Consider the following 18,193-nt stretch of genomic DNA (forward strand, 5'->3'; position numbering starts at 1 on the left):
TTGAATTTTTACCATTTTTACCATTACCCAACTGGAATTAGTTAAATCAGCAAGGGTGAGGATTGAATCTGGCATGTTCCAAACCTGTATGAAAGAAGGAACATGCTTACATATGTTTAGCATGTTTCATAGCTTTAGGACGTTCAAAAGCACTTTACAGACAACCAAGTACTTTTAAAATGTGTTCATGGTTGGAATATAAGAAAATGTGGTCAATTTACAACACAGCAAGGTTCCACAAATAGCAATGAGTTAAATGACCAGATAATCTGTTTCAAGGGATATTGGTTGAGGGATAGACATTGGCCAGAAAACTAGGAAAGCTCCCTGCTCTTTGAAATGTGCTGAGGAATCTTATTGTAGGCAGATGGAGTATCAGTTTAATATCTCAGGTACACTTCTGACCTTGTAGACCTCCCTGAGCACTGCCACAATACCAGAATTCCTCAGTGCCATACTTGCTCAGCACTGCACTCATTCAGTAAAGACCTGTCCTCGTGCCTCAGTTGTTACGACACATGTCAGATTTGGTGCGTGAATTTCTGGAGTTGGGCATAACTGCTGAGGCAGAGCTGACAGTACTAGTGTCAAGCTAAGGTTGACATTTAATTGTAACATTGTGTCTTGAACAGCTATTCACCCAAATTTTATTCAGTCACTGCTGCTTTTACACAAGATTAATTGCGTTGTTTCAGTTTTGAATGTTTTGGGTTTAATCTTAGAATCACCCACACCTGCCTTTCTTTGTCCCATTCACTTTATTGGTCCAAATTTCTTTGGACTGCCGTGAACACTCATGCTGATCAACTGGTTATGTAATTTCAACTTCATCAACAAATTTTATACTATTGAGGAATATAAGCTTAGAGCATGGAAATAAATTATTTGGTACATTTCTAATGTTCCTGTTCCCTCTTTCCTCTTTTCTCCTCAATCAAATGTATGTTCTATATTTCAAAGTAAGAAGTTTAACAACACCAGGTTAAAGTCCAACAGGTTTATTTGGTAGCAAAAGCCACACAAGCTTTCGAGGCTCTGAGCCCCTTCTTCAGGTGAGTGGGAATTCTGTTCACAAACAGAACTTATAAGACACAGACTCAATTTACATGAATAATGGTTGGAATGCGAATACTTACAACTAATCCAGTCTTTAAGAAACAAAACAATGGGAGTGGAGAGAGCATCAAGACAGGCTAAAAAGATGTGTATTGTCTCCAGACAAGACAGCCAGTGAAACTCTGCAGGTCCACGCAACTGTGGGAGTTACAAATAGTGTGACATAAATTCTGATTCTAGGATCGCATGATAAAGACTCAGGAGGAAAAAAGCAGAAATATTTATGTGAAATAGTGTGACATAAACCCAATATCCCGGTTGAGGCCGTCCTTGTGTGTGCGGAACCTGGCTATCAGTTTCTGCTCAGCGACTCTGCGCTGTCGTGTGTCGCGAAGGCAAGAAAGGATGTCCCGAGGCATGGTACATTGGGGAAACTATGCAGACGCTGCGACAACGGATGAATGAACACCGCTCGACAATCACCAGGCAAGACTGTTCTCTTCCTGTTGGGGAGCACTTCAGCGGTCACGGGCATTCGGCCTCTGATATTCGGGTAAGCGTTCTCCAAGGCGGCCTTCGCGACACACGACAGCGCAGAGTCGCTGAGCAGAAACTGATAGCCAGGTTCCGCACACACAAGGACGGCCTCAACCGGGATATTGGGTTTATGTCACACTATTTCACATAAATATTTCTGCTTTTTTCCTCCTGAGTCTTTATCATGCGATCCTAGAATCAGAATTTATGTCACACTATTTGTAACTCCCACAGTTGCGTGGACCTGCAGAGTTTCACTGGCTGTCTTGTCTGGAGACAATACACATCTTTTTAGCCTGTCTTGATGCTCTCTCCACTCCCATTGTTTTGTTTCTTAAAGACTGGATTAGTTGTAAGTATTCGCATTCCAACCATTATTCATGTAAATTGAGTCTGTGTCTTATAAGTTCTGTTTGTGAACAGAATTCCCACTCACCTGAAGAAGGGGCTCAGAGCCTCGAAAGCTTGTGTGGCTTTTGCTACCAAATAAACCTGTTGGACTTTAACCTGGTGTTGTTAAACTTCTTACTGTGTTTACCCCAGTCCAACGCCGGCATCTCCACATCATGACTATATTTCAAAGCCCAAGCCACTTTCTTCTTAAAAAATTGCAAGTTTTTCTCACCTTTATGTGAGAAAGTATTCCGTGCTCCTTACAATATCGGCACAAAGAAATTTCTACCAACTCTCCTCGTCGTATTTGTAAATAAATGATCACTTATCTTAGACTCCCCAACCAGAAGAAATTGTCTTTCCTTATTCACCTCTGCAAGATACTTCATAATTTTAAAAACTCGGATTAAATCTCCCCTTCATCTTCACTGCTGTCCTTATAACTGTAGTTTGCCATTCTTAGGCATCTCTGTATGCTGTTTATGGATTCAGTGCCCTTCCTTGTTGCTGGGGACACTCAAAACTGGGCACAAACACGTGACTATGTCTAACCATTGCCCTATATAAATCTATTGGTAATTCTTTATGATTGTATTTCATGCCCCTATTTGTAAAACCCAAAATGATATTTAACATTTTTACAGCTTTATTGATTGACTTGTGCTCGCATCTTCAGGGAATTAGATATTTGAAACTCTAGATCTCTCTGCTTCTCCATATCCCTCAGCATCTTGCATGACTTTACTGGTTATTGGAATATCTTACAGGAATGTTGTAGGGCAAAGTCGTTTGGATACCATTGAGGCACGATTAGCTGAATGTCTTGAAGAGAAACCTCAGATATAACTGCTGGCCCAATTCCCCCTACATCCGTGTTCTAGAAGAGCGAGCACACAGTGTTCCTGTGTCTAATCTGATGTGAAGCTGATACTATTTGTAAATTAAAGTCATTTATTGGCCTAGACATTCCCAAGCACAGGACCACCCTCCATCAGGTCTTAATGCCTGGATTGGAAGAGAAGAATCATTTACAATTATTGAAACTTTTTGACTGTAGTAAAAAGAAGCCAGAAAGCAGCCAGCTGATCCTGGTGCGGTGCCTCCTGTTAAGTGTAAAGAGGAATTTCTTTTAGAGAATTGTTTGTTGTTGTTGGGACAACTTGAAATGGGAACCTGGTTGCTGAAGGAACAGAACAATAAGGCCAAGAATGTCTCTTCCTGCCTCATTTGAATGACTGGCTCCACTCACTTCAGAAGAAAGCTGTAGGAATCTAGAAGCACTGTAAAGAGGGTGGAGACTTGGCATAGGTTGTGTTTGTGATCCTATTTCCTGTGCGTTGAATCTGGGGAATAAGTGCATCCTGAGCTCTAATTATAGGAAAATAAAGTTAATGGTTTATTTGTGCCTTGAGGTTTCTGTGTTTTCCCCTTTATTGAATTGAATGATGTACAGCTACAATATGCTGACAGATAAAAGATTATGGGGTAATAGAGAAATTTGAGTAATCAGCAAAGTGTTTAGTCTTAATACATAGCAGATATAATGGCAGAATAATGCATATGCAGGAAATCTGAAGTAAAAACAGGAAAGTGCTGCGAGGTCTGCATCCGTGGAGTGATAATTCAGATCAGTGAGCTTTCTCCAGAAGTTAAAAATGTAACCTTTTAAGTACAGAAGGGAGGAAATTGGGGAGAAAACAAAATGGAAAAGACTGTGATAGGGTGGAAATTAGGAGTGGTGCAAAGCAAAGGAGTTGATAATGGGATAAGGAGCAGGATGGATTTGGAATTTCGCTGAAAAGTGCTGAATCATTATGCCAATAGCTAAATCACTACCAACAGCTAACATCTGAAAAAAATGGGAGTGATAGTTCTGACTTAAAATTGTTGAACTTGATGTTGAGTCTAGAAGACGGTAAAAATGCCTAATCCAAGGATTGAGCTCCCATTAACCTCTTCAAAACAAATGTTGTAGGCACAGAAAATTAGGTTGGAGTGTGTTGCAGAATTAAAATGCGACCAGAAGCTCAGAATGACCCTTTGTAGACTGAACTGAGGTATGCTTCAGTGCAATTACCCAAACTCTGTTTTGTCTGCCCAGTGTAGAGGAGATTATTATGTGTGGAGATGCAGTATACTAAATTGAAAGAAATACAAATAAATTTCATTTTCACCTGGAAAGAGTGTTTGGAGCCCTGGATGGTGGAAAGGGAGGAGGTAAAAAGACAGATATTGGCATCCTCTGCACTTAGGAAGTTGCCATTAAATGGGGATGATGTGTTGGAGGTGATTGACAAATGAAGCAGGGTGTCAAGGAGAGAACAGTGCCCATGGAATGCTGAAAGGGAAGACGTGCAGTAATGGCACAGGTTGCTCCATTGACTATGAAGATTGGTGGGCTGGATTGGGTGTTCCTGGAATTGGAAGCTCAAGATACAGCACCTCATCACTCAATTAGGCACTGGCTTGGGCATAGAAGGCAGAGGGTAGCAGTACAAGAACAAAGAAAATTACAGCACAAGAACAAAGAAAATTACAGCACAGGAACAGGCCCTTCGGCCCTCCAAGCCTGCACCGACCATGCTGCCCGACTTAACTAAAATCCCCTACCCTTCCGGGGACCATATCGCTCTATTCCCATCCTATTCATGTACTTGTCAAAGACGCCCCTTAAAAGTCACCACCGTATCCGCTTCCACTACCTCCCCCCGGCAACGAGTTCCAGGCACCCACTACTCTCTGTGTAAAAAATCTGCCTCATACATCTCCTTTAAACCTTGCCCCTCGTACCTTAACTCTATGCCCCCTAGTAATTGATTCTTCCACCCTGGGAAAAAGCTTCTGACTATCCACTCTGTCCATGCCTCTCATAATCTTGTAGACTTCTATCAGGTCTCCCCTCAACCTCCGTCGCTCCAGTGAGAACAAACCAAGTTTCTCCAACCTCTCCTCATAGCTGATGTCCTCCATACCAGGCAACATGCTGGTAAATCTTTTCTGTACCCTCTCCAAAGCCTCCACATCCTTCTGGTAGTATGGCGACCAGAATTGAACACTATATTCCAAGTGCTGCCTAACTAAGCTGAACATGACTTGCCAATTTTTAAACTCAATACTCCGGCCGATGAAGGCAAGCATGCCGTATGCCTTCTTGACTATCTTCTCCACCTGCATTGGCACTTTCAGTGACCTGTGTACCTGTACACCCAGATCCCTTTGCCTATCAAAACTCTGAAGGGTTCTGCCATTTACTGTATATTTTCTATCTGTATTAGACCTTCCAAAATGCATTACCTCACATTTATCCGGATTAAATTCCATCTACCATCTCTCCGCCCAAGTCTCCAACTGACCTATATCCTGCTGTATCCTCATCGCTATCCGCAAATCCACCAACCTTTGTGTCGTCCGCAAACTTACTAATCAAACCAGTTACATTTTCCTCCAAATCATATACAAACAGCAAAGATCCCTGAAGAACACCAGTTGTCACAGCCCTCCATTCAGAAATGCACCCTTCCACTGCTACCCTCTGTCTTCTTTGACCGAGCTAGTTTTGTATCCACCTTGCCAGCTCACCTCTGATCCCATGCGACTTCACCTTCTGCACCAGTCTGCCATGAGGGACCTTGTCAAAGGCCATACTGAAGTCCATGAGACAACATCCACTGCCCTACCCTCATGAATTATCTTCGTCACTTCATCGAAAAACACGATCAAGTTCGTGAGACACAACCTCCCCTTCACAAAACCATGTTGCCTCTCACTAATACATCCACTTATTTCCAAGTGGGAATAAATCCTGTCTCGAAGAATCCTCTCCAATAATTTCCCTACCACTGATGTAAGGCTCACCGGCCTGTAATTACCTGGATTATTTTTGCTACCCTTCTTAAACAAAGGAACAGCATTGGCTATTCTCCAATCCTTTGGGAACTCCCCTGTAGCCAGTGAGGATATAAAGATTTCTCTCAAGGCCCCAGCAATTTCCTCCCTTGCTTCTCTCAGTATTCTGGGGTATATCCCATCAAGCCCTGGGGACTTGTCTACCTTAATGTTTCTCAAGAACCCCAGTACCACCACCTTTTTGATCTCAACATGACTCAAACTATCTACACATCCTTTCCCAGACTCATCATCCACCAAGTCCTCTTTGGTGAATACTGACGCAAAGTACTCATTTAATATCTCGCCCATTTCCTCTGGCTCCATGCATAGATTCCCTCCCTTGTCCTTGAATGGGCCAACCCTCTCTCTGGCTACCCTCTTGCTCTTTATATATGTATAAAAAGCCTTGAGATTTTCCTTAATCCTGCTGGCCAATGCTTTTTCATGACCCCTTTTAGCCCTTCTTACTCCTTGCTTAAGTTTCTTTCTACTTTCCTTGTATTCCACACTTGCTTCATGCGTTCCCAGCCTCCTAGCTTTGACAAATGCTTCCTTTTTCTCTTTGACTAGGCCCACACTACCTCTCGTTATCCAATGTTCCCAAAACTTGCCATACTTATCCTTCATCCTTACAGGAATGTGCCGGTCCTGAATCCCTATCAACTTACACTTGAAAGCCTTCTACATGCCAGATGTTGATTTGTCCTCAAACATCTGCCCCCAATCTACATTCTTCAGTTTCTGCCTAATATTGTTGTAATTAGCCTTCCCCCAATCTAGCACCTTAACTTGAGGACTACATTTATCTTTATCCATCAGCACCTTAAAGCTTACTGAATTGTGACCACTGTTCCCGAACTGCTCCCCGACTGAAACATTGACCACCTGGCTGGGCTTATTCCCCAATACCAGGAGAGCGGTGCTTTGGAAGGCTGTGACTAGTGATGTTCCACAGGGATCAGTTCTGGGACCTTTGTTGTTCATAGTATATATAAATGATTTGAAGGAAAATGTAGCTGGTCTGATTAGTAAGTTCGTAGATGACACATAAATTGGTGTAATTGCGGACAGTGAAAAGGATTGCCAGAGGATACAGCAAGATGTAGATCGGTTGGATACGTGGGTGGAGAAATGGCAGATGGAGTTTAATCCGGACAAATGTGAGGTAATGCATTTTGGAAAGTCCAATGCATGTAGGAATTGTACAGTAAATGGTAGAACCCTTGGAAGTATTGACAGGCAGAGAGATTTGGGCGTACATGTCCACCGATCACTGAAAGTGGCAACGCAGGTGGATAAGGTAGTCAAGAAGGCATACGGCATGCTTGCCTTCATCAGTCGGGGCATTGAGTATAAAAAATTGCAGGTCATGCTGCAGCTGTACAGAACCTTAGTTAGGCCTCATTTGGAATATTGTGTACAATTCTGGTGGCCACATTACCAGAAGGATGTGGATGCTTTGGAGTGGATACAGAAGAAGTTTACCAGGATGTTGCCTGGTCTGGAGGGTATTATCTATGAGTAGAGAGGTGGGATAAACTCAGTTTGTTCTCACTGGAATGACGGAGGCTGAGGGGCGACCTGATAGAGTTTTACAAGATTATGAGGGGCATGGACAGAGTCAGATAAGTCAGATGCTCTTTCCTAGGGTAGAAAAGTCAAGTACTGGGGGACATAGGGGGACATAGGTTTAAGGTGCGGGGGAAAAGTTTAGAGGAGATGTGCGAGTCATGATTTTACACAGAAGGTGGTGAATGTCTGGAACGCACTGCCCGGAGAGGTGGTGGGAGCAGGTATGATAGCAGCATTTAAGGGGCATCTGGATGAATACATGAATAGGATGGGAATGGAAGGATACGGACTCTAAGTGCATACGGTTTTAGTTTAGGCAGGCATCATGATCAGCGCAGGCTTGGAGGGCCGAAGGGCCCGTGTTCCTGTGCTGCATTCATAGAATCATAGAAACCCTGCAGTGCAGACAGAGGCCATTTGGCTCATCGAGTCTGCACCGACCACAATCCCACCCAGGCTGTATCCCCATATCCCTACATATTTACCTGCTAATCCCTCTAACCTACGCATCTCGGGACACTGGCTGTGCTAAAATTGCCCCTTAATCAACATAACCCGCACGCACATCTTTGGACTGTGGGAGGAAACCGGAGCACCCGGAGGAAACCCACGCAGACATGAGAAGAATGTACAAACTCCACACGGACAGTGATCTAACCCAGGTCCCTGGAGCTGTGAAGCAGCAGTGCTAACCACTGTGCTACCGTGCCGCCTTGTTCTTTGTTTACAGTCTTCTGGACTCGCATTGAGTTCAACAATCCTTGGGTGTTTTTTCTGACAGCAGCTATTGGTAATGATTCTATTATTGCCAATTCTACCTCATCTTGACTCATTCTTTGTTCCTTTATTTCTATTGCCACTTGCTTTCATCTTGCATCATCACCTCTTCTCACTTGAACTCTCCTGTCTTCTACTGTATCATAGATCTTTCTTTTGGTTCTTCCTCCCGGCCTCTTCCTTTCCCTGCCACTATACTTGTTTAACTGGCTACCAAGCTGAAACCTTGTTTCTCTCCACAGATGTTGCCTGAGGGCTTGCAACATTGTTTGATTGTCAAAAAGTTGCAATTAAGTGATCAGTTGCTTTATAAGAGCCTGAAAAAGAAATGCTATGAAGGCAGATTAATTTATTTTAAAATACTTGGGCGTTTAAATTTTTGGTATTGATGTTTGAATTGAGTTTTTAATTTATTCTATTTTGTTTCAAGACTCTCTCTATTCTTTGGTAGTTTGGCCCTATACTGGTGTCTTTTTTTATACAAGGTGCTGCCTGCACTGGGCATCTTCTATGGGCCCCTTGTTGATCCTTGTCTCTTCCCCTACCTAGACAGTTGATAAAAAACAGTCTTTTGACACCACTATTGTCCTATTTCCTTGAGTGTCAAAGTTCAATTGTATTATATGTTTTATCATGTTTGAGGAATTATTGTTTTTATTTCTGCTATTTAGTTTTGATTTAATGATAAAGTAAAGCTAATATAGCGATGAAAGATAATGTTATAAAAATAATCGCGGTGTTGGTGGTTAATGAAGTCTATTATGGTCTTACTGCAGGAGGGCTTCTGGGAGCTACAATTGTGGATTCTTTGGACACACTCTACATCATGGGTCTTCAGGAAGAGTTTCGAGAAGCCAGAGAATGGGTGGAAAGCAACCTGGACTTCAATGTGGTGAGTTTGCTGTTTTGAAGCTAATTTCAGAGATAGAATTCTACTTTTCACTCGAGTGGTTTTATTCAGATGTGCCGATGGATTGCCAATTTGGCACCCTTGTAATAAGATTTACGATGGAATAAAGTAGATGACAAAAGACAAGTGAGCCTGGCATCAGCATTGGATGGAGTCTCTAATGCAGGAAAAAATACTCCTGAAAGCCATGGTTAATTGAGAATAGTCAGCCCTGTAACTATCATGTTTGGAAAATTTTAATTGAACTCTTTAAGGAAATAACGAAATATATTGGTAAAGAAAATGCAGTGAATGTGTCTCGAATTTCTCACATTTCAGAAAATGTGAATAATTAGAGTGCACTGGCAATGAATAATGAATCTTGTAGCAGAGGCATTGATTAAATAAACCCCTATGGCTTGGGTGATGCTCAGCTACTTGAAAATTACTGGGGCAGCTCCCATCCAGGTGGATGGTGAATATTCCATCACATTCCTGACTTGATCTCAAATGTTGGAGAGGTTTTGAGGGATTAGGAGATGAGCCACTTTTGCAGAGTTCCCATCCTCTGTGCTCTGTTGTAGCCGTTGTGCAGACATGGGGTTAACAAGCTTAGTCAGTGATGAAATCTAATAGTTTGATGGCAGGCATGGCTTATTCCTTGTCAGAGGAGCTGTGAATGGATCTGAACATTGAGGAATCATCAGCAAATGGCCCCAGTCTTAAACCTTATTATGAAGGGAATTTCATTAATGAAGCAACTAATGATAGTTGGGCTGATAATGCTTCTACGCTCATCTCCAGGGGCTGTGTTGATTTGACAGTGAGACAAGTTAAAGGAGAAATTGATGAGTGAGAGAACCAGTTCAGCCAGACTGAGGAGAGTGGCAGTGGATGGGATTGTTCAGACATCTGTTCGAGGAAGAAGCAAAGAGCTTTGAGGCCATCCTGGTGGGGAATGGAGGTGTAGAGGGTTTGGACATTCATGGTATGGAGGAGGCGGTTTGGGCCAGGGAACTGGAAGTTGTTGATATGGCGTAGGGCATCAGAGGAATCATGGATGTAGGTGGGAAGGAACTGGACAAGAGGAGAGAGAATGGAGTCAAGATAGGAGGAAATTAGTTCAGTGGGGCAGGAACAGGCTGACATAATGGGCCTACCGGGGTAGAAGCAGGCTGTCCAAGGTTGGGAGGGAGTCTGAGGTTGGAAGCAGGATCATCATCAATTTGGCAGGCTATGTGAGACGAATGAGATACTGCAAGGATTAGTGCTTGACCCAGGGCTATTCATAATCTGTATCACTCAGGATGGTGAACCTTTGGAATTCAGTCATTGAGTATTTTCAAGATAGAGAGCCACAGATTTTTAGATATTAAAGATATCAAGGGATATGTGGAGGTGTGGGAAAATGGTGCTGAGGTGGAAGATCAGCAGTGATCAAGTTGAATGATGGAGCTACCTAAGAAGCCAATTGGCCGCCGTTTGGTCCTACTCCTATATTTATCATGTGCTTTGTGGGTGGAATATATTCGGGCAATCTTCATCCTAGCTAGTGTGATATATCTGTACTTGAAGCAGTTTGGTTAGAAAAGCAACTAGATTTGATGCACAGGTCTTTAGTACTACAGCTTCCTTTTGTGCCATTATTCTAACTTCCTGTGATCAATGAACTTAATTACTTCATAATGTAACTTGGAGTGAACAGGATGTTGGGGACCGGCACTTTTAGCTAAAGATACGAACCTAAGCTCTTGAGCTCACATGCTGAGATCCACATGGTGGTGATGTTCAAGGTACCATCTTCTCCTTAGCTGTCAATCACATCTCTCGTTTGTACATGATATGCAGGGTTTTGCTTTGATGCATTGGATGTTGGTCTCGTAATCAATTTTTAATTTTCATAACCTGACTGATTAATGAGCCAATTGACACACTATCCTTGAGCCCACTGCAAGTTGATGGTAGTTCAGGGATTAATTGGGGACCGTATGGCTTCCCTGCACCCTCTACAAACCCTGGCAGGTTTACCAGCAGGCTTTTGGAGAGCCTATTATGGTCAGGCACTCTGTGCCTGTTTGAGGGCCCCAGCATTAAAAAGGTGGGGAAGCCACTGAAAGTCACCCACCTTTTCTTGCCTTTGAACCCCGCCCCCACCTCGTAATCTCCATTCTATCATTCCCATCCCTTCCTTGCTTGCCATTTGATCTGGGATCCCACGGTGATCCTGAATCTCTGGTGGGTGCATTGCTGCCATTGGTTCCACTGGCACTAATGGCAATGAGGACCAGTTGGCCTCTGACTGGCACCTTTCAGTGGGTGGGATTTTTGCTGCTAGGGACCTCAATCACAGGGAAGGTCCAATGGTGGTCAGTTAATTGATTCCAATGGGCCTCCCTCACAGAATTGACAGGTGCTCCCCTCCAGTTATCTGACAAGTGGGCGAGATCCCATCAACCCAACAGAATTCTGGCTGCCATTGCCATCTCCTCATCGACATCTGTGGAGATATCAGTGTTAATCAGAAGTTTAACTGGACCAGTCATAGTAATACTTGACTATAATAGCACAGCAGAATCTGGTACTTTGGATGAATGGGCCATGTCCTGACTCTTCAGATACTTCTCTGCCAAAGTTGGGTGGGTATTTGAATACTTATTATTTGCCTAATTTGGTGCAGCTGCAACAACACTCATGTTGATGATCATCATCATCCATGACCGAAGTTTGATCAATCTCCAATGATGCAAGGCTCTATCCACTACAGTTGCACTGGGCTGTAGTATTTGCCAAGCACAGAACGTAAGCAGCAACTCTGTTTTCTTTTACAATACCTCCATCTTTAAGACTACCTACCCTCAAGAAAGACGAGAGCAGCAGTATTATTGTGGCACTATTATCTCTAAGTTCCCCTCAGTCATATGCAACAGCAATAAAATCACATTTTTCCTTCATTGTTCTTTTATCAATATCCTGAAATACCCTTCCTGACATCACGTGGGCATCATCTCAAAAAGACATTATGTAGGTTGCATTTGTGATATGCTATTAACTTTTCCCCTTCTGCTTTTCAGAATGGGGAAGTGTCTGTCTTTGAAGTGACCATCCGTTTTGTTGGCGGGCTGCTGTCAGCATATTACTTGACTGGTGATGAGGTGAGACACATCATGTTTACTTGGCTCTGTATGCAGTTTCTTCAGAGGATTTTATCAGTGATTGAAATGTTAGAAAATTACATTTTATGTAGTTGAATTCCATTCGCAAATGATTACATTAAAATAGTTCAATGTGCAATTATGTCAGAAAATGTGAAAATGATGACACTGGCACAAGTTTGATGGCTTAATCGGTTAATGACAGGGATACAACCCAGCAACAATAGTCAGGAACCAGTTAATGACATCTGTCAGTCATCTGCCGAGAAATATATAATGTTACTGAATAAGAGCATTCTGCCCAAAACGTTAATGTCAGGGTTTATCCTCAAATAATTCTTATCACAAGGCTTTTCTTATCCTTTCATCTTTTTTTTAATTCACCGATCAACCTTGAATAGTTTCTGCTTCAACCACTAATTGTGAAAATGAATTCCACAGGCTCACAACCCTGTGTGAAGAAATGCCCCTTACCCTCTTTTAAATTTCTTTAATTTAATCTTGTATCTGTGGCCATTTTTCTGGACTCCTCTATTACTAGATTATTTGGGGTATCACTTTTCTGTGGCAACTGTTTACACCTGTAGTTGCACATTTCTATCAATAAATAAAAGTTTTTGAGGCTATATAACTCCTGTGCCTTTACCCACAGCATCACTAATGTACTTGGAAGGAAGCTTCCTCTTGCCTTTACTTCCCATGGACAAAGGTATGACAGGACAACTAGTTAGGCGAAAGATGTTCTTTATTCGGAATGAAGAAGGGGGCCTATTGTCTATGGATTGCTATCATACAACAAAAAGTTTGAGTGGGTCAGTCAGTGTAATCTTTAGAATAGTGTTCTTCAAATCTACAAAACAATACTTTAAAAAAAATTTTTGCTATTAAAGTCTCAGTTATTGTTTTCTCTCATTTGCAGTTATTCAAGGTGAAAGCAATTGAATTGGGAGAGAAGCTACTACCGGCATTTAACACCCCCACAGGCATCCCCTGGGCTTTGATAAACCTTCGTAGGTAAGATGCCCTAATTCAAGCATAATATATTCAAGGTGAATTGCATTAGAATAATATTTAACACAATTACATCCTCAAAAGCCATCTGAACCCTTTTTTCTTGCAATAATTAAAACAAAAAGGAGTTTTCAGTATGAATGATTGATAATTCCACATTACTTGCTACTATGCAGGCAATAGGAAGGAGAGGGCATATTGCATCACATTCCAACTTGCCATTCCTCCTATTTCCCTTTGGACCATGATCCTACTACTGACCCTCAAATCATTTTGTTTCAGAGCATTACTGACCTGCTCTCTAGTTCTTCCTCCCTGACAACCTTCACCCTCATGAACCCCAACCTTGTATAGCTTACTTCCACCTACTCCTCAAGGATCACAAACAAAACATTACTGTTTGAACTTAACAACAGTGTATGACTGAACCTTGGAACAGTGGTAAGCCTTTTGGCCCTTCAAGCCTGTTCTACCATTCAACAAAGTCATGGCTTATTTGTGACAACACCATTAATCTGGCTTTTCACGCAGTGAGTAGTTAAGATCTGCAATGCACCGCCTGAGCGGGTGATGAGGCACATTCAATTGAGCGATTTGTATTATTATCTGGAAAAAAAGAATGTACAGAGATTCAGGGAGCAGATGGGAAAATGACACGGAGTTAATTGCTCATTCAGAGATCTGGCACAGACACAATGTGCTAAATAGTTGTCTCTTTTATTCCTTTATTTCTTAATACTGCCCATAAAACTTTTACTGCCTGCATACTTAGCAATATTTCCTACTTTATCGAAGTATTTTAAACCTTGATCATTGAGGGTACACTTTACTCTCTTTTATGATGGCTGGGGTTCTTCCTTAAAATAATCTTCCATTATCCCCTTGAAGTATGACTTGGTAGTTCTTTATTAATGTTTGAGGTGTGTGGAAAGAATATGAAAGGTTACGCCCCTTTTAGGATAATTTTCCTTTCCATTGCATGATCCTCACACACTCGTCTCTACGAGACTCTATATTGTATAGAGTGCACATTTTATTAATTGATCATTTATTTTGTTCATCCTAATTCATACCATGTGGGAGCTGAGGCATGCCTGCCATCACTTGATACTACTGATAATTTAAGTATTATCATAGGGGACACTGACCTGATGCATTTTTCTTTATGACGGTGAAAGGATCAGCTTTAATGGGGTATGGGTGATGTCTCTACAGAGTATGGGAGGCACTCCCAATAGGGTTTTAGTTTTAAAGTAATTCTTCTTTACAGAAGCATCTTCTAGAAAGAAGAGCGTTAATATAATCTTTTGTCGGGAGGAAATAAAATTACCCTGCTTTAAGAAGTGTATTAAACTTTCTGGATTTAAATAATGAAGATGTATGTTCAACCAAGAAAACGTTCATCTGTAGCACGAGTAGGGTGACTGTTTCCTAAACTGAATTGGGGACACAGAGTCTAACACTTGCACATGACATCCAAGGCCACAGAGCATGCTCTGACCTGGCGCCTGGAACACCTATACAGTGCAACTCCAGCCAGTCTGGATACTAGTGGCTCAATTACTCAGACATTTTAACCCTGAGGTCATTTTCTCTTCACCAAATTTCACAAGCAAACTGAAAATGCTGGATAAATTGAGCAGGTGTGGCACAATCTGTGAAGAGAGAAACAGAGTTAACATTTTCATAGAAACCCTACAGTGCAGAAGGAGGCCATTCGGCCCATCGAGTCTGCACCGACCACAATCCCACCCAGGCCCTACCCCCACATATTTACCTGCTAATCCTTCTAACCTACGCATCTCAGGGGCAATTTTAACCTGGCCAATCAACCTAACCCGCACATCTTTGGACTGTGGGAGGAAACCGGAGCACCCGGAGGAAACCCACGCAAACACGAGGAGAATGTGCAAACTCCACACAGACAGTGACCCGAGCCGGGAATCGAACCCGGGACCCTGGAGCTGTGAAGCAGCAGTGCTAACCACTGTGCTACCGTGCCGCCTTTTGAGTCCATATGACCCATCTACAGATGTGGGAGAGGTCGGTGGAGGAGGTGGGGCAGAATAGAAGGATAGGGTGCAGCAAAAAAGAGATTAGCAAAGGTGTCATGGACATAAGAAAACAGTCTACTCCCCAGGGACCCAGTGCGGGGGGAGGGGGGTTGGAGTGGTGACAGAGCTCAAGCCCCACATAAATTAAAGTCCCTCACTAAATTCACCCCTTCCACTGATTGGTTGGAGGGATGTTAATCTCCTGTTTTCAATGCTGCACAATCAAATGCTCCCATTTGATTGACCAAACACAAGATAGCTTGGAATCACATGGCTCCTGATTTGAACCTCATGCAGCTGTTTATAACGAGTGTATTCATTCGGGTATGGGCTGTGTGAACCGGGGCCACTTCTGGGGACTTTGTATGTCTGAGGGTGCACATGTCCCAGATGCAAAATGAATCCCGCTACTCTGGAATGAAGTGACTTGTTTTTATTGTTCCAGTAAGAAGTTGGACTGATTACTTTTTGTTCATTAAATATTGACAGTGTATTGTTAGTAAATGGAGTAAAGGAAGAAGACACAGAATGACTGTAATCCCAACTCACTTGCATTCTCTTTATGTAGCTTGTCCACACATCTCTCATCCCTTTAATGGCCACTGTGTATTCAATTCCTGTTGTGGTCTTGTGATTCCCCTACAGAAGGAGAAAGAACAATAACCCCAGTAAAAAATGCATTCACTTGATCTTGACTTATTTATCATTTGTTCAAGAATCTGTGTTGTTTTCCAGTAAATCTGCCCAGGTAGATGTCCCTTGCTAATGTTTTGCATTGGTGTATGTCCTATCATTGCTTCCTCCTAAATGACAATATTAAAATTCTCATGTGTTTTGCAGTGGAGTTGGTCGGAACTGGGGCTGGGCCTCAGGGGGAAGTAGCATTCTGGCAGAGCTTGGCACCTTACACCTGGAGTTCGTACACCTGAGTGAGGTGTCTGGCAATCCAAAGTTTGCTGAAAAGGTAAATAATAACAAACTGGCAATTGTAGGCTTTCAAACTTGCTGAACTTTATAATCAAGTTTTGGTGATTCAATATCTGATTTTGTACTACAGCATAATATCAACACATATTTTCAACACTAATACCCTGGAGATTGAGGCTGGAATTTTCAACCTCTAGGCTCGCCAAAAGATTTTACTGCCTGTTTTCTTTAATGGCTGAGAAGTCTCATTTTGTCGAGCGAATAAAACATAAATCCTCAGCTGGTATTTTTGTCTGAACCTTTTTTGATTGAAAATTGTGATGATGCTTTTTTCCATGTAGTTCTGCCACCAAAGCAGCTACAGTTGCCCACATAAAAATTTAAGTGCAGCTTTTTTGTATGGCAAAGTTTTGGAGGACACAGCAGGCTGCAACCATATGTAACATGCTGCAGAGCTATTCCAGACCCATTGAAGCAATTAAATGGTCCTCTTTGTCCTGCTAGATGACGGCTCTGTTAAAGGCATGTGGGTTAAAGGTAGCAACCCTCTGCTCTTCAAATCATTCTCCGTGGAGTATCCCTGAATGGAGAGATTTGGCTTTGTCACCCCAAGCCACCCGTTGGCATAATTTCCTTCCCTACAGAGGTCAGGGTGGGTTGGATTGGAATGGTTGAAAGCATAATTTGTATGGCCATCTTGTATCTTTTGCATGTTGTCATACAATCTTTATGTTCAAGGAGTGCAGCCTATCTTAGCAGTTCACCCTGAACATTAGGGATACTAGCAACTTCATAAAACTGGTTCAATATTATTGCTGCTAAGGTGTGATACAATATAAACTGGTAGAGTTTCAAAAGGGTGCAAGAACAGAGATCTCTGAATATTCACAATTCTTTGAAGGTTGCAAAAGGCATTTGAGATCCTAGGCTTTAGAAACAGAGGGATAGAATACAAAAGCAAAGAAATTATGCTTTATCTCTTCCCCAATCCTCGAATATTCGACGCTTGCTAGACCATGGTTTATGCCATAATTTTACTCCAAGGCAGGGTGAGGAGGCAGGCCCAAATCAATGTCAGCAGGAATGGGGTTCTGATCCTGTGCTACTGGGAATTATTCCGAACCTGATGCTATAATTGCCTAGCCAACTCAACTAACCTAGCCTCCTGAAATTATGCTCAACTGTTATAAAATACTGGTTAGGCCTCAGCTGGAATATTTTAGGTAATGCCCTTTAAATAAAGAAAGACGTTCATGACTTTAGGATGTCACAAGGTGCTTTACTACCAATGAAGTCCTGTTGAAATGTTCTAGACCTTGAACCTGCAACCACCTGATTCAGAAATGTGATTGCTACCATCTTGGGCCACGACAGATATTGTGCTTTAGAGAGGATTTTGTTATTAGAATGGCACCAGAGATGAGCAATTTGAGTTGTGTGGAGATTCTAGATAAAGTGGGATTGTTCTTGGAGCACACAAGTTTACAGACGAGCTCAAAAACATGAAGGATTTTATGAAGTAAATAAGGAGAAACTGTTCCCAATGATGGAAGAGTCAACAACCAGAGGACACAGAATTGAAGTAATTAGCTGAAGAACTAGAGACGACATGAGAGGGAAAAAATCCAGTAAACTGTGACCTGGAATGTACTGCCTGATTCAATAATCACTTTCAAAAAGGAATGATTTGCGCAGCTATGAGGAAAGATCAAGAGAGGAAATTGCATAACTCTGAGCTGGCATAGGTGAAATGGCATAGGTTAAATCGCCGCCTCCTGTGCTGTTTCATTTCATGGTTCTCTGCTAAGCTTGATCAATTCCCTTCCTGTAAAGTGAAGGCCCATCCTGCAGCATTATTGATTACAAAAATCGCTTTGTGGCTGTCTAAAATAAACTTGTGATATAAAAATTGAATGCAATCAACGCTATGAGGATCA

At 42.2% G+C, this 18,193-nt stretch overlaps 1 protein-coding gene across 1 annotated transcript in view; it reads left to right on the plus strand.

The window, feature by feature from the left end:
* LOC144509355 (mannosyl-oligosaccharide 1,2-alpha-mannosidase IA-like) overlaps nucleotides 1-18,193 on the plus strand; it is a 126,045-nt gene that overhangs the window by 43,539 nt on the left and 64,313 nt on the right. The window contains exons 3-6 of the mRNA XM_078238062.1: nucleotides 9,000-9,115; nucleotides 12,184-12,264; nucleotides 13,184-13,278; nucleotides 16,170-16,293. Coding sequence (XP_078094188.1) covers nucleotides 9,000-9,115; nucleotides 12,184-12,264; nucleotides 13,184-13,278; nucleotides 16,170-16,293 — 416 coding nt within the window. The remainder of the gene's footprint in view (nucleotides 1-8,999; nucleotides 9,116-12,183; nucleotides 12,265-13,183; nucleotides 13,279-16,169; nucleotides 16,294-18,193) is intronic.

The sequence above is a fragment of the Mustelus asterias genome, chromosome 21, assembly GCF_964213995.1.
Source record: "Mustelus asterias chromosome 21, sMusAst1.hap1.1, whole genome shotgun sequence".
Lineage (NCBI taxonomy): Eukaryota > Metazoa > Chordata > Chondrichthyes > Carcharhiniformes > Triakidae > Mustelus > Mustelus asterias.